The 15,714-nt window shown below is 35.6% G+C and overlaps 1 protein-coding gene across 23 annotated transcripts in view; it reads right to left on the reverse strand.

Annotated features, from left to right (window-relative positions):
• The window catches only part of GPHN (gephyrin), a 304,336-nt gene that overhangs the window by 130,829 nt on the left and 157,793 nt on the right, over positions 1-15,714 (reverse strand). For 20 of the 23 annotated variants that reach the window (XM_057420165.1, XM_057420152.1, XM_057420166.1 and 17 more), the window contains one exon: positions 7,129-7,221. The exons of 1 other annotated variant lie outside the window; for it this stretch is intronic. In XM_057420165.1, coding sequence (XP_057276148.1) covers positions 7,129-7,221 — 93 coding nt within the window. Of the gene's footprint in view, positions 1-7,128; positions 7,222-15,437; positions 15,628-15,714 lie in introns of all 23 variants that reach the window. 2 more of the 23 variants (XM_057420153.1, XM_057420155.1) reach the window with 1 other exon arrangement.

Raw genomic sequence — 15,714 nt, forward strand, 5'->3', positions numbered from 1 at the left:
AACACATAAAAACCTTCCATTATGATGATTTTCTTATTAGACTTTTCCGACTTAAGCTTCCCATCACCAGCTGTTGTTACAATTCTCTTTAGTAGACTAAGCAAGCTGTTAGTACCTTACATTATTTCCCAAAGAAAACCCAGGCAAAAGCCAAGTTACCTCCCAGTGTTCTTTATGATCACAGTATCACAGTATCACAGTACGTTAGAGATTGGAAGGGACCTCGAAAGATCATCTAGTCCAATCCCCCTGCCGGAGCAGGAACACCTAGATAATGTTACACAGGAATGTGTCCAGGCGGGTTTTGAATGTCTCCAGGGAAGGAGACTCCACAACCTCCCTGGGCAGCCTGTTCCAGTGTTCTGTCACCCTCACTGAGAAGAAGTTTCTTCTCAAGTTTAAGTGGAACCTCTTGTGTTCCAGTTTGTACCCATTACCCCTTGTCCTATCATTGTTTGCCACTGAGTAGAGCCTGGCTCCGTCCTCGTGACACTCCCCCTTTATATATTTATAGACACTGATAAGGTCACCCCTCAGTCTCCTCTTCTCCAAACTATAGAGACCCAGCTCCCTCAGTCTTTCCTCATAAGGGAGATGTTCCACTCCCTTAATCATCTTTGTTGCCCTGCGCTGGACTCTCTCCAGCAGCTCCCTGTCCTTCTTGAACTGAGGGGCCCAGAACTGGACACAATACTCCAGATGCGGTCTCACCAGGGCAGAGTAGAGGGGAAGGAGGACCTCTCTCGACCTACTAACTGAACAGACTGAGTTGTGTAACTCTCACAGAAAGCATCTCTCCTAGACCACCTTTTTCTATATCCATTGTGACATCTGAAACTTTTTAAAAAGGGAATGTCCAAAAAAACATGCAGCTTCCCATTTTGATACATCAATCCCAGATACAGAGAAAAGGTACCCTCTGTATTCCTATTCCTTTTTCCCCCCATCTTTGTACTTGTCTATGTCAGGAAATCTAGACAGAAACAAGTTGAGAGACATACATTTTTTCAATACAGTATCTCAGCTGGATACACAAAGAAACATGTTCAAAACTGCTGTTTATGTAGCAGAATAGCAGGAATCTACCAATCCCTCTTTATTTATCAAAAAAAAGCATTCTTCAGGAATGCTCTCTCTGCATATGTTTCCTGCTTCCTTTGGGTTTAGGTTTTTTTCTTTTTTTGGTTGGGAATTTGGAGTGTGATGAGGGGCTTCTTTTCCTTTTTTTTTTTGCAGCCTCTGATATTTGAGTAAATGGGATCTAGCTTCTTTGCCTCTCATTTCTCCCTATAGCTGTCCTGGTGCTTCCATGCAGTGACTGCAGCTCATGATAGCACAACCAAGCTCTTCAGTGATGCCGATGTGTTACCAAGTTTTCCTCAGAAACTCAAACAGGAGAAGAGAAAGCACATTTTTTAGCACTTCATAAATCAGCTAAACCAGTTTCACATTTCCCAAGACAGGTACTTCTCCACCTGCCAGTGTACTGTGTAGTGCAAATAATCTGTACACTGCTGCTTCTCAAAGAAACTTGTAGTAGTTTAGTGAAAAATGTTCTACAACTAACTACATCAATTCTGCTATAATAATATGCCTTCCAAAGATGAGATTTAAAATCGAGTTACAGAATTTTTAATTAAATTAATATGGCACAAAAATATATTTGAATTTTTATAACACCAAATACAGCATTTCAAATAATAGATTTTATTGACAAATTAAAGCAGACTGGATAAAGACCTAATCATGTAAGCTAGGAAGTGTTTGGAGGACTCAGAAAAAGGGAATGGTACCTTATAGAGTTGCTGATAAACTTCTAATAAAGTAGCATACATTTCAGAAGGAGTCTGTCACAGAGCAGTGTGTTCCATTTAAGCATATTTGTTGTCTAGATGCACCTGGCATGGTTTTATAATTCACACCCTTTAGGAGCACGCTGGAAGTGAGCTAGAACTCTACAACCAAAATACCAGTTTCAACATACAAGAAGCAACATAATACATATCTATATAAACTATGAACAGTAGTTCTCAAAATTTCTGATGGCAAGTTACAGGATTAGACATTTTTATACACACAGCACACTTCATTACACAATAGCTCTATACAGAAGTCAAGGAAGAGAGACCTCCTTGAGAGATACGGGAAACTACAGTCCTAGAATAGACTATGAAAATAAATGCTGGAAAAGGTTATTAAATTGGAGAGTACCTTGAATACTGAAGAGTGAAAAACTGAAACAACAGCCTGGGTAATTAGAGGTCATATAGTTTCATAGTATTCCTATCACAAAGTGACTAACGTCCCATGTGAGGTGGCAACTGTCCTGAAGTGACAGTTTGTAAAAAGAAAATTTGTTTATTTTGGCCCAGTGACAACAGTAAAATGTCTTTGATATGGCACTAAGAAGAGCTGAATTCTGCTAAAGAAGACCAGAAGTATTGCCATATCCACAACAATATTAGAAACCAAGATGCTCTGGAAAGGCACTGTTTGAATCAGGGAGGACAAAAAACTCTACGTATTATTTCTACTTTAAATTGTCACCTATTAAATGGAAGGTGTTATTTGCAATGTCTTAGTGGATTTGGTTAACCTGGAGGGAACATATTGGTCTGAGTATGGGTATAACATGATATACCGTGTTTTGTCACAAGCATCTTATTTCATTAACAGAGTTGAAGGGGAAGGAAACAGACAGGACACATGAAAATTACAAAGAATAGAGATTAGGAGGGTTGCCAATGCTATCTGGGACACAGAAATGGAAGCATACAGACATTTTTTAATAGTCTGTGGAATTCAAATGAAACTTGAAGAAAAAACCCACAGTAAATTCCAAGGAGAAAGGTGGGAAACAGCAACAGCGAAAGTTACCTTAGGGAACCAAGAAAAACAAGGTGACAGGAAATTTGTAATTGGTACTGATTATAAAAATGGTGGTGCAATTTTGAACTGAATATACACAGACTTTATATCACAGTACAATAGAGACTTTCTTCTCTCCAAACATGGCATTTGTGTGGCTAGGTTTGGAGTATTTTGTTCATTCTGATCATGTTTTTTCAGAAAGATGCTGACAAACACAAGGGAGTTCCAGAGAATGATCTCTTTTCATGGACTACAGGACTTTGCTGAAAAATCAGGCAAATACACACATATTGTCATAAATGAAAACAAGTACGTGTCTAAATACATATATAAAATTTAAATATATAAATATTGATGAATATAATCAGCAAGAATCAAATGAAGCATTTAGAATTTTTCCAGAGCACTGGAAAAGAAGGAAGAGTAAGGAAACACCTGACTGGTTTTACATGATGAAAAAGAGTTCTTCTAAGCCTCTTCTAAAGTCTTATCTTAAAATTTCAGAGTGTAAAATTTCAGGCATACCTGCAGTGTGGCTGAACAATTTGTGAATACACACAGTGACACAGCTGAAGGACATCTAGCATCAGTTAAGGCACAACAAATTGACTTCTATTGCTATTATCTATGTACATAAAGTTAGCTTTGTACTGGGGCAAATAAGACTTGTGATCCACACCAGACATGAAAGATAAGAAAATAGTAAGAAGACTCTGTTAAGGGGCAGACAAGTCAACTATTTGGATGTACAATTTTGCAAAAGAATAAATGTAAAAGTAGAGAAGCCAAAAGGTAGAAAACTGTGCAGAGGGTCTGTATACAGGACATGTTTTTCTTTCTCTTTTGTATTGACCAAGAAATAGAGAAAACACATTTCCATCTCAGAAGGATATCTAGTGATCAATAAAAATGCTGCCACTTTTTTTTTCTCGTCACAACAGTTAATGTATATTATCATTAACATTCTGTAAATGTAACTGTCTGCCACTCAAGTACTGTAGTTTCATGGAAAACATTTTTGCATTTGAAAATGTAAACCAAAAGTTCCCTAAATCTTGGGCATATGCAAAAGCCTGATGTTTGTCCAGTTTGTCCACCAGCAAACACTTTTTCAAACAAGACTGTATGAGCATTTCCAGTATGGATTTAAAGACGATCCCCATAAACTATAGGCAAAATAAGATTGTGAAAAAGAAGTGGTTGTATCTACAAAATTAAGCCTACACTTTGGCTTTTGTCCAAACGCAAACTACCACCAACTGCCATAGCAGTTGAATTACAGCATTCCCTAATAACAACTACAACACAATTTCCTTCAAATTCAGCCATCCATTGGGTGGATTTTCCTTTTTAAATATCCACTTGCATTTCATCACTTCTAGCTGCGTAGACAAGAAAGTGAAGGATATTCACACTCCTTAATTTAACTGACCTTTGCCCCTCAAAATGTGAATCAGTAACTGGTTCAAAATATTCTCCCCATCCACTGACTAGACAGAGGCTATACATTTAGAGACCAGAGATAGGTAAGGAAAATCAGATATTGTGAGTATGCCTAAAATTATATGTTCCATTATAAGAAAAAAAGTAATTACACACTGTTGAAACAGTTGCAATAACCTGGTACGATTCTGATATAGTGTTCAAAAGGCAAAGTGAGTGGGGAACCAAGTAAATTTTTTTGGAAGCTTAATCATAAATACCTGAAATTTAAAGAGGTTATTTTCATTAGATATATTACGCTAGGCACTTAATTTCAATTTAACAAGTAATTATAACATTCAATTAGCACTAATTCTTTGGGCTGTAAATACTCTCAGGAAGTAACTTTATCTTGTACAGTACAATAGCAATCATGTATCTGTGCTCAGAAAAATGTGTTTTCTAATCAAAAGTACGGGTGCATTAAGGAGAAGCAGGACTTAAATTATTCCAGCTGAAATATGACCCAAGGGACTACTCCTTCCTACTCATAGGAAAAATGCTAACATGTCTTCCAGTATCAAACAAAATTACTACCAGTTCTAAAATCATGTTTCAAAGATGGCATCTCAACAGCACAATGTCATGATCACACCATTTCACTATCATCAGTTCAGTAATGAGAGGAACATGATGAACAAACACCACACACAGAAGAGATTAAAACCACTTCCTATGTGGTTTTAACCACATGTGCAAATGCAAGTGCACATATTATGTTGACATAATGAATTTTCCATTTCAAATTGGTGCTCACTGACCCAGAATACAGAAAATATGGGGCCAAAGCTTATGCTGCTTCATATTTTTTTGTAATGATACATACTGCCAAGCTAATTTTCTTACATTAAAGATGTTTGTTTGAATGAATGATCTAATAAACCCTGTCATAAGAACAAACCTTATCACTGTGACTTTGTAATTAGAACTGGGATTCAATCTCTCTGCTGTGATTTAAATTTAGGCTTGCAAGTTAATCCAAGTGAAATGCTACTTTAATGCAAGTTAAATGGGTGAAAAGTAAGTGAATACTGTCCTATATAAATTCTTTTTAAATACTGAAATAATTCAACAGTCAGAATACATAATTCTGTTATAATCACCTCCAGTCTTGCATACCTATTGCTTTAAAAACAACTGTTCTACAGCACAAGTTATTAATGATTTTTTATCAATGTGGTTTTATTACATAGTCTAAAGACACTTCAACAACTTTTTTTTTAATGACTCACTGTAACATCAAAACTAACCAAACAAATCACCACCACCTGTTTTAATTAGTTTGAGTAACAGAAATGAAGCAATGTATGAAAAATACTAGGTGTTTATGTGTGGAGTTCTCATTTGTTTATTTTTTGTCCCAAATGCTGGTTGAGATCTGTAGCTTGCTTCTGGCACTGGCTGCAATGCTTCCTCTGGCACTGCTGCTTAGTGTCAACCCTGAATAAAGGTAATAAATCAGGAAAACTGAAACAGAAATTCAGCCCTCCTTCTACACAATGCTGGGAATGCAACCTTCAAAACCATTAAGTTAGTTTAAAAGGAAGAAATCAATTTAACCAACATACTTTCCAATTTTATGTTGCTTTAGCACAGCGAATGATCTGCAAATTCAGTTTTACTAGCTCTAGCACGCTGTGGTCATCTTAGACTCTACCCATTTTCTGATACACTGAACCTTAGGTTTTAGTTACTCCAGGTTTCTAGTATATAATGTAAAAACATCAGAAGTAACGTACAGGAACATTTTCTTTACATTTTTTTTTTAGTTACACAAATGTTATACAATAGATTTACAAAAATATTTTTAGATTCCTAATAGAAAAAAGCTAAACTGTACCCATGGTTGACAGAACACATTTGTAAGTAAAAGGCATTGTAGGCATGCTATAATGAACTCAAATCAACTCTAAGTTGAAAGTCTAAGCAATTGAAAACTTACATGAGTACTTAAGAGAAATCTAAATATGTTAAATTACAGAAAGAAACACTTCAGGCACTCAATCTTAATTCTGCCCTTTAGCGAATATAAGCAAACCAAAAAAAGTATGTGATTTTAGAAGTTCCTATTAATCTAATTTGAACCATAAATAACAAAACACTTCAACTGCAATCACACACTCATTTCATAAGACAACCCATAGCCGTGAGGTTATTAGGTTACTTTTCCCTTTTTAATTTCCTTACCTTAGCTCCTTATATGTGGAATGCAACCAGATTTCCTGTGCAACATTTACTGGTGCATATTACCTCTATTGCTGTGCCTGTTTAGCTTTTTTTGATGATGTGGTGTCAAGCAACTTTTTTCCCCCTACTATCTGCCTCTCACACTGTAACCTACAATGCAGTAGTTGACAATGCAGTAGCCTGCAAGGGAGAATTAAAGGATCTCTCTTATCCCACTTTCCCTTGTGCAAGACACAACAAAAGCCACACAAGGTTTTGCTTAGCAGCGTTGTACTGCACTACTAAGGAAAATTACACCAAAAAGCTGTTTGATTTTTGATTTTTTTTTTTTTTTTTTGTAAGGGGACTGGAAATCCATTATGCTACATTTTAGTTTGAAAATCATTTTTTGAGTCAGAACCCAAGGACAGAGTAATTCTCTTGTGCTATATTCCCTACTGCTTTTCCTGCTTCCAAGTTGTATGTCACTTGACCTGTCCATAGATACTACAAAGTTACAGATAAAATTTAAAAAAAATCACCTCCCTCCTGCAGACTCACACATTTCAACACCAAACAGCAGATCTTTTTATTCCAGGACTATCTCACCTCTGGAGTGACATCTCGTGGTGCAAACCCTGTTCCTCCAGTTGTTAAAATCAAATTAAGTTCCTTTTCATCACACCAATCTATCAGCGTCTCCTGAAAGAGAATATGAATCCTGTCAGACCTACCACGTAAGAAGTGGGATACAGTTATATCAGAAAACACTTGAAGACTTGAAATGTGTTAATAACATATACACAATAAATACAGGAAATTGTAAAATCACTCATGGCTTTTCATACAAAGATTTTAAACCACTATTTACAAACAGCATATGACAGAATAATTCAAGTATCTATATTTTTGGAAATGGAAACTGAAATTCTGTTCTCCATCTCTTCACCTGAAATGGAAAACAAGAATTCACAGTTATTAACACTGTTATTTTGATTTTGGGAAGCAATAGATTGTGTTCATTTAGTTCAGACTACACGATTGATTCTCATTGCAGTAACTTTGCTTTCTGTCTCTTTTAACAGCCTGAAAAAAGCAAGAACCATATATTTCTAAGCTTATCTATAAAAAGATGTAACAATACACATGATACAGCAACACAAAAGATTATCTATAATCATCTTTTCTACATTCCCTACAACATTTCAGTAGGACTGTGTAAACCAATTCCAAGGCTGGACTAAGAAAGTTTAAGAAATGTCATGTAAATTCAATGAATGATGGTACTGGAGAACTCACGATACTAGAGAATAAACCTGTATCTGCCTGCAACCTCCATCATGCAAATGTATGCAAGGATTACTTTATATGAAGTGTCAAAGACAAAAGTTCTGTCTTTATTTCTTCTTTCTTTACCTATTTCTTCCAGTTCCTCTTTTGTATCATCTCTTGTATTAATATCACACTTAAATTACCAGAAGTTTCTGCTTACATGAACATTTCAAATAAGCTCAAGAAAAGAACATACATAATGTCTCAGATGTGTATAGAAAGGAACTATTAAGTCTAACTTCTGGTTTATGTTTTGAAAAAGCAGGAATTATATTGTAAACAATATCTTAATTCTTAAAATTGTTTGCTCAAATAACATACTTATGTATCAGAAAAATTATTTTGAAGAGGTGGCATTTTCTCTATTTTATCTTCTAAAAACATATTTGACTTCAAACAGCTACAAATTTCAGAGAATACTTGAGAGAAGTTCAGCTTAAAAATGTGTTTGGCAAAGTTAGAGCTTAATATTGTGTATATTTTACAAATTATTAATGTCAATAAATATGTGTCAGCATTAAAACAGGAGGGAGAGATTTTATGTTGGATTTTGTTGCTTGTTTGGGTTTTATGGAGCATTTTACCCGCCAAACTTCAACTTGTTTTATAGAGAAAATAAATCCTTCCTCTGTTCTCATTTTGTTACAGTTCTAGACCACTCCATTTAACATAGGGAAAAAAAAAAGTCTCATAATACCCCACAAAAAGCTAAAGAAATCAGTTAATATCCTAACTCTTCAAATAAACTGAACAATAATTAAATGTGTATTACTGCTACTGCATCAGTGTACTTAGGCAGACATATAATTCTCTGCCAAGTTCTAGTTATAGTGAAGAAACATAAGTTTTCAGTAAGGTGACCTTTGACCATGAGGCAGTAAGTTTAACTTTGGGTTTCACTGTATTTTAGACATATAAATTGTACACGTCATTTTAAAACCATGTAAAAATACCTGAGGGATATTCAGCTTGCTTGCTTTCCCTCTAGCCCAAAAAACACTATCTTAGAAAACATTCTCATTGACATTCTAAATACCTAAATAAGGAAGCACCACCCCGATTAGCTGAGGACAAGCAGCTACTCATATTAACTTTCCTTCTGCCAGCAGTGTAGCTTGATTTGCCACTGGCTCTGCAGAGAACTGAATTTGCTTTGTCTTCAAATGAGAATTCCTCTAGGCCATAAACCTGGTATTTGGCTTTACCAATGCTATACAAACAGAATTATTATGTAACATTTCAACCAGAGAAAATATCATTAAATATTTTTGTGCATCTTTCCTCTTCTATTGTTTCACTGATGATAAGCTTTCAAGATAAAATGAGACTACGTCAAAGAGTTATGCAAATCACTGTCACTCCATTCAAGTCAATGGAATTATGCTGCTAATGGAATTATGGATAAAAACACAGTATTATCAGGCTCAGAAAAAAAAATAAAATTGAAACTACCACCAAATTTTAAAAAGCCAGAACAAAACTACAGACCTCCAGGAAAAAAAAAAGGCAATCAAACCAAACCCAAACCAACCAAAAAACCCAATAAACAACAACAGCAACAAAACCAACCAAAACCACTACCACCACCAACAAAAAAAATCCCAAACCCCAAACCAACCGACCAACCAAAACCAAAACAAAATCCCCCAGGCATGATAAAGCTTAACATCTTTAACAATTAGTATGCTAAAATAGGCTTTTTCAGGTATTTTCTAGTATCAAGGTAGACAGGGAGAAATGCAGCTACTGTAGCCAGTTCCTCTAGACACAATTTACTTCAAAAGCACACATCTGTGATTCTTACCTGTTCAGATTTCACTGAAGTTCTAGAATAACTACATGAATTATGTTTTTCTGCTGTACAGAAATGAAATGGTGTATCAGTTGTCTCCTTAAGCTTTGGATCAGTTATCTGTGCTCTCTACCTGTTTCTTCGCATTTCCACTTTTAAATACATTTAATTTTTTTCTCATTTAAGTAAGTAGGAAATCCTTGGGACTAACATACAATTTATATCCAGCACCAAAGAGGTCTTGTTTCAGTCAGTCCCCTCTCTTTCCCAAGATGGAACTACTTGCTGGACTTATGCACTGCCCAGTCATTGAAATTATTTCAATTATAACAGAGTCCATTCAAAATTTTACTTAAGATCTGTTTGAATTTTCTCCTGACCAGTCTTGATTTCACCAGTGCAGAAAAATGTTGCCTCATTCTTTCTCTGAGTTCTTAGTCTTTCACATATGAATTAATAAAAGGCAATATAGATCATTAACTCATGGAAAGAATGTCTACTGTGTGTGGCACACATACAGACTTGCAAATTCATATGGCATTCATATTACCTTAAGACAGATTAAGTCTAAAATCTATACAGATGTATTCTTGTGTCACTGCACCTAAGCTAGCACTTTCTGACATTTCAGTCAGTGAATGGAAATAACACAGACATATTCCCTTCTGCTGTAACTTAACTATCTCAATGTCCAAGACTGGAGTACTGAATGCAGTATTCAAGATAAGGAGGACATGGAACTGCTGGTACAAGTCCAGAGGAGGGCCACAAGGATAATCAGGGGGTTGAAGCATCTCCTGTATGAAGACAGGCTGAGAAAGCTGGGGCTGTTCAGCCTAGAGAAGGCTGTGTGAAGACCGCCTTCCAGTATCTGAAGGGGGCCTATAAGGATGGCAGGAAAGGATTCTTCATCAGGGACTGTAGCAATAGGAAAAGTGGTCATGGGTTTAACCTTAAACAGGAGAAGTTCAGGTTAGATATAAGGAATAAGTTTTTTACTGTGAGAGTGGTGAGGCACTGGAACAGGCTGCCCAAAGAAGTGGCAAACACTCCGTCCCTGGCAGCATGCAAGGCCAGGTTGGACAGAGCCCTGGCCAACATGGTTTAGTGTGAGGGATCCCTGCCCATTGCAGGGGGGTTAGAACTAGATGACCTTAAGGTCCCTTCCAACCCTAACTATTCTATGTTCTATGCAAAACTAACATTAGTCTAAGTCAGTTCCTCATACATTTAAAACAAATAATAGGACTTGAGTATCTCTTCACTAAACCACCCAGCCTTGATCTGAAGGATTCAAGTGAGAGAAAATACAGCATAATTTAATTTGGTACATTTTCCCAGCACCTATTAATGTAACATCCACTAATCTCTGAAAGTAAGTGAACAGGAGAAACAAATAGGGACTCCTTGCTCAAATGAAAGGCTCAACTCCCTGATCTTTGGAGATAAGGGGTTTATAAGTTTGTGGGTTACTTATCTTAGTAAATGTTTGCAGTCTCTTCCAATAAAGCCTTATTATAATCACAGCCACTCTACGTTTCTGTCCTTGACTGCTGTTTCACTTAAATAATGGAGCAGAGCAGTTCTACATGTGTCATTAATTATTTCATTTTCAGAGTGACAGTCATCTGTCATTGACGCAGTATCATAATGTATGCTGTAAGCCAGAAATTAAAACTTGAGAAAAATTGCAAGACTCTTCCAGTCCCCTCACTGCTACTGTATGCTGTTCTTCCACATAGATACTGAGACCCTGAGTAACACTCAACTGAAGCAGAAGTACTACAAAGCACACAAAAATGGTCACAGTAGATTGGACTACATGCCTATATTGAGTATTCCATATGCCTATGTTGAGTATTCTATATTGAGCATTGAAACTGTTTATGTAATTCTGTAGTTAACAACGATCTTCAGTATTTTGGCACATGCCAAATTTTTCTAGCACAGTGCAAACTTGAAGTTATCTCACCTTATATGCAACACTAATCACTTATGAAGGACCATTTAAAATGTTGAAATTTAATGGAAATTAAATTTAATATTGATATTTGTTCAGCAATCAGGAAACAATTTCACATTGGACTTTAAAACAGAAGTTAGCAGAAGCTGTTTCACAGACATGCATACATTCCAGGATTTCTCAAAACAACTTTATGTGACTGAAAAGATCATTATGGATTCTGGGAAAAAGTACTGATAGTGCTTAGAAATGCAAAAGTCTGTGCTCCCCAGAACAGATCTTCTCAAAAATGTAAGTTTTGTAAAATTATGTAACTTCTATATTTACAAATATATCTTGTTTACTCTAGGACAGTATGCTCCAAAATGCAAGGAAAGAACATATAATAGTATGTTCGTAAAGCCATAATGATAAATTTCCTCAGCAATCCAAGCCAAATAAGAACTGTTGTATAAAATGCCACATTAAATAACAATTTAATGTTCCTTCACACTTTGTCGTCTCATGCCAACAGAGCTTAAAGAGAGTTTCAGATAATGTTCATGTATGATTATATAACATCATCATAATGAAAAAATTACAGTGAATGCGAATATGGAAAAACATATCAAAGAAGAGGAAGTCTGCATAGTCACAGTTTTGCTAAGACAACTGGATGTCATTTTGACCACTGAGTTTCAGGAATACGGGAGTTGGTACATTAAGACCTCATAACAACCTTTACTTACTCATGTGGCTTGACCCAATCTCACTAAAGATTGACCCTGGCACTATGCCATGAGAGAGTATACGTAATTGCATGAATCAGAAATTCACGTCACAGCACACAAATAGAAGCCAGGAAAAAAAGAAGGGATAAAAGAAGCCCAATTGTTCAACACTGTTGTGTATTTAGGAGTTTAAATCTTGTCTATTCAGCTGAACATGGCTTGTCTATTAATTTTAAAGGGAAAATCAAGTATTGAGGACCATTCAAGAACAATAATACCCATAAAGCAAACACAGTGAAGGAAAAATAAAGAGCTGCGTTCAACATTCAGTTTGAAAAACAGGGAAGGCTTTATAAATGTTAATATATTCTTGGTTTTTTTTTTAATACTTCTTTTCCCTATTTCATGCAAAGGTTTTATTTCTTATGCTCACAATCTTTCTCTTACTGCTTGAAAGCTTTGCTATTTTTATGTGTGAAGTAACAACTTTGCAAGTAATCAATCTCAAAATTATTTAAGAATATCAGAAAATGAAAGACTAAAATACCATGAAAATATGCTTGACACTTTCTATTACCTCCACCCCTTTTTACCTTCCCCCACCAACAAAGGCGGAAAGTAAGAGAAATATTAGGATTCTGTTCAGAGTGTAATCATGTAATCACCAAAGTCAAGAGACTTGGATGAAACACAAGAAGTACCTGGATGTGCCTAAATAGACATTTTCATCTTTTGAGATTTTACTGAACATTGTTAGTAGTCTTTGGAAGATTTCATGGATGATTGCAGTTTTCAGTGTTGCAATCTTTTTGCACTGTTGTTTTTCTAAATACAGCTTTATAAATACTACACTAATATGCAACTGTTTTACTGAAATGTAAAACTAAAGGAAGAAAGTAATAAAACTGTACTCTATAAATGGCTTAATTTTTAAATAGAAATTTAATTATAGGCATTTTCCACTTAAAATAATTTGCAGCTCTCAAATATTTCAAGGTTCAACACAAAAGTGCAGTTATAAATGTCTTGTGTTGATTTCCACTCACAAAGCAAAGGAGAAATTCAAACTACCTTGACATATCAATTTTAATGTAAACAAGAAAAATTGTGATTTTATTGTATGATTTAACAAATTGAATTAAAATCTACAAGGAGGTCTTGATCAGATGCAAACCATAAGTCTGTATGTGCAGCAAGGCAAAAGACTTCTTTCTACATGAAGGATATGTTCCCATCTACTGTTGGTACCACTGGCATCCTCCTAGAGTGCATGCTAAACTCTTCAAATCACAGCTACTCACTGGAAAGCATCAGTCACTCCAGTATAACAGTTTTTCTCAGATGCCTGGAGGAAGGGATGGAATTTAGAAATGTCAGAAGCGTCAGAATTACTTATTTTCCAAACATGTCTGGTTTTTGAAACAACTTTCATGTCCACTCTGAATTCAGCAGATATATATACATGTGTGTAGGCGTATATGCACACATGCTTACCTTTACATAACAAAAATGTACTAGCAAACGCACCAACATGAATTGTGTCTCATTTCTGTCACATGTAAAACCCCTCTCTCTAAAAATACTAACTTATTAAAATAAATATTACAATAGTTACAAAAACTCTGTTTTTCTTCAGAAGTTTTTTGAAACCAATTAAAAATTCAAGGAAAACACAATGCCTCCTTGCCGGTACTACTTTTCCCAGTGAGAATCCTGACATCTAATTCATATTCCTCTAGTTATTCCTACAACACCACCAGCTAAAATAGCAAATGGAATGAAAAGGAAAGAAGAAAAAAACATAAACCCAACTAAATTAATCCAATATTGCTCAGTAATAATAGATAATCAGATTTTTTTTTCTCCCTCCTTGTTTATTTTTTTTTTTTAATTAAAGCTGCACTTTAACAATCTGTTATCAAAGGACATAAATGCTTGAGTTTGGAGTCCTAAACTTCAGATTAATTGTGCAAAACAAGACAGCTTTTCTCTGCACTATCTTCTGCTTTGCTATGTTAATGTTCATCTCAGGTTGTTTAAAAGATTCTTTGGTTTTCTTAGAATGTAAAAAGGCAGCTTGATATTACACAAGTCAGTAACTTTCTAAAATGAGAGTTCTCTAGAATATTTTACATATGTGCATCCACATCTACAGCACATATATCTCATGTACCACAGATCAGAAGTTTCACTAAACTTTGCTGGCTGTAACTAAACCCAGATAATCTACACCTTAATCTTACCAAAAACACAGAAATGGTAAAGCCACAAACAACTGTAAATTTCTTTGAGCTGCCAAGACAACACTAACTGTTTCAACTCTAAGAAACTAGCAAAAGCATGTTCATCATAGGTTTAAGGCAGTATGTCTTAGAGAATTCCAAGTACAAACAGGTGAGAATCATATTTCTGTAATAGCCCTCATCTCACATAGCCTTCACTTCTTAGAAACTATACTTGAAAATAACAACTTGCAGAATTTGCATATATGTATTTGCTTGCAGGGACAACTACATCTCCTGTTTTAGCAAGGTTATACCCTGCATCTACTTGCTCTGTTTAATGGGCAGGAAGTGCAGTGGATTAAAAAATTAATTACAAGGCTTCTGTGATTAAAATAATAAACACAATGAGAAACTCAGCTGTGGAAAAGAAATGTTTAAACCTAAAGTTCGCTTTTCTGCAACTATGAAGTTTTAAAGAACACTGTAATCGCAAAAATGTAATCGATTCTTACAGAACCCAGTTCAGTTTCATTTTCTAATAGTAAGTACAATCTCAAATGTTAATTTATATGCTCAGCTAAATTTTGTAAGACATTGTTTCCTTTTACTTTTAAAATAAAATTACAACTTAAGTAATTTCAATTTGTGGTGTAGCTCACAATGGAAATGACAAATTGAACAGAGTGAAAATATCCAAATATCTAAAAAAGTTAGGACTGGGGAGGGGGGAAGAGATAAAACCATCAGAAAGACAGGGAGCTACTCAGTTTGTGGTATAAAGTCCCCCATGTGCGTATTGTTCATGCATATCATCCACAGAGTCAATGAATGAAATTGTTTTTAAAATACAATCTACTGCTTTACCTGTGAAAATACAGTAAAGAAAATTTACCTACCAACGAATGGCTGCTGTACTTTGAGATACTTAGTCCATACATATACTCTAAGAGTGGGTGGGCTCGTGGCCTGCCCTGGTGTGTCCCGGGAGGGGTGCTCTACCTCCTCCCCTCTTCCTGCTTGAGGCATGACATACAGGGCAGAGTGCATCCGCCACCACTTCAGTTCCTCTTAAATGCACAATCAAACCTGAAAGAGATTCAGAAAGAGGGGAAAGGCAGGTAGGAGACTAATGTACATGCAGACTATACCTCTCAAAGAACACCAGTTACTGAC

The sequence above is a fragment of the Pezoporus wallicus genome, unplaced genomic scaffold (genome assembly GCF_028554395.1).
Source record: "Pezoporus wallicus isolate ANWC-B61680 ecotype Strahan unplaced genomic scaffold, APGP_CSIRO_Pwel_v1 contig_5418, whole genome shotgun sequence".
In the NCBI taxonomy this organism is placed as follows: Eukaryota; Metazoa; Chordata; class Aves; order Psittaciformes; family Psittacidae; genus Pezoporus; species Pezoporus wallicus.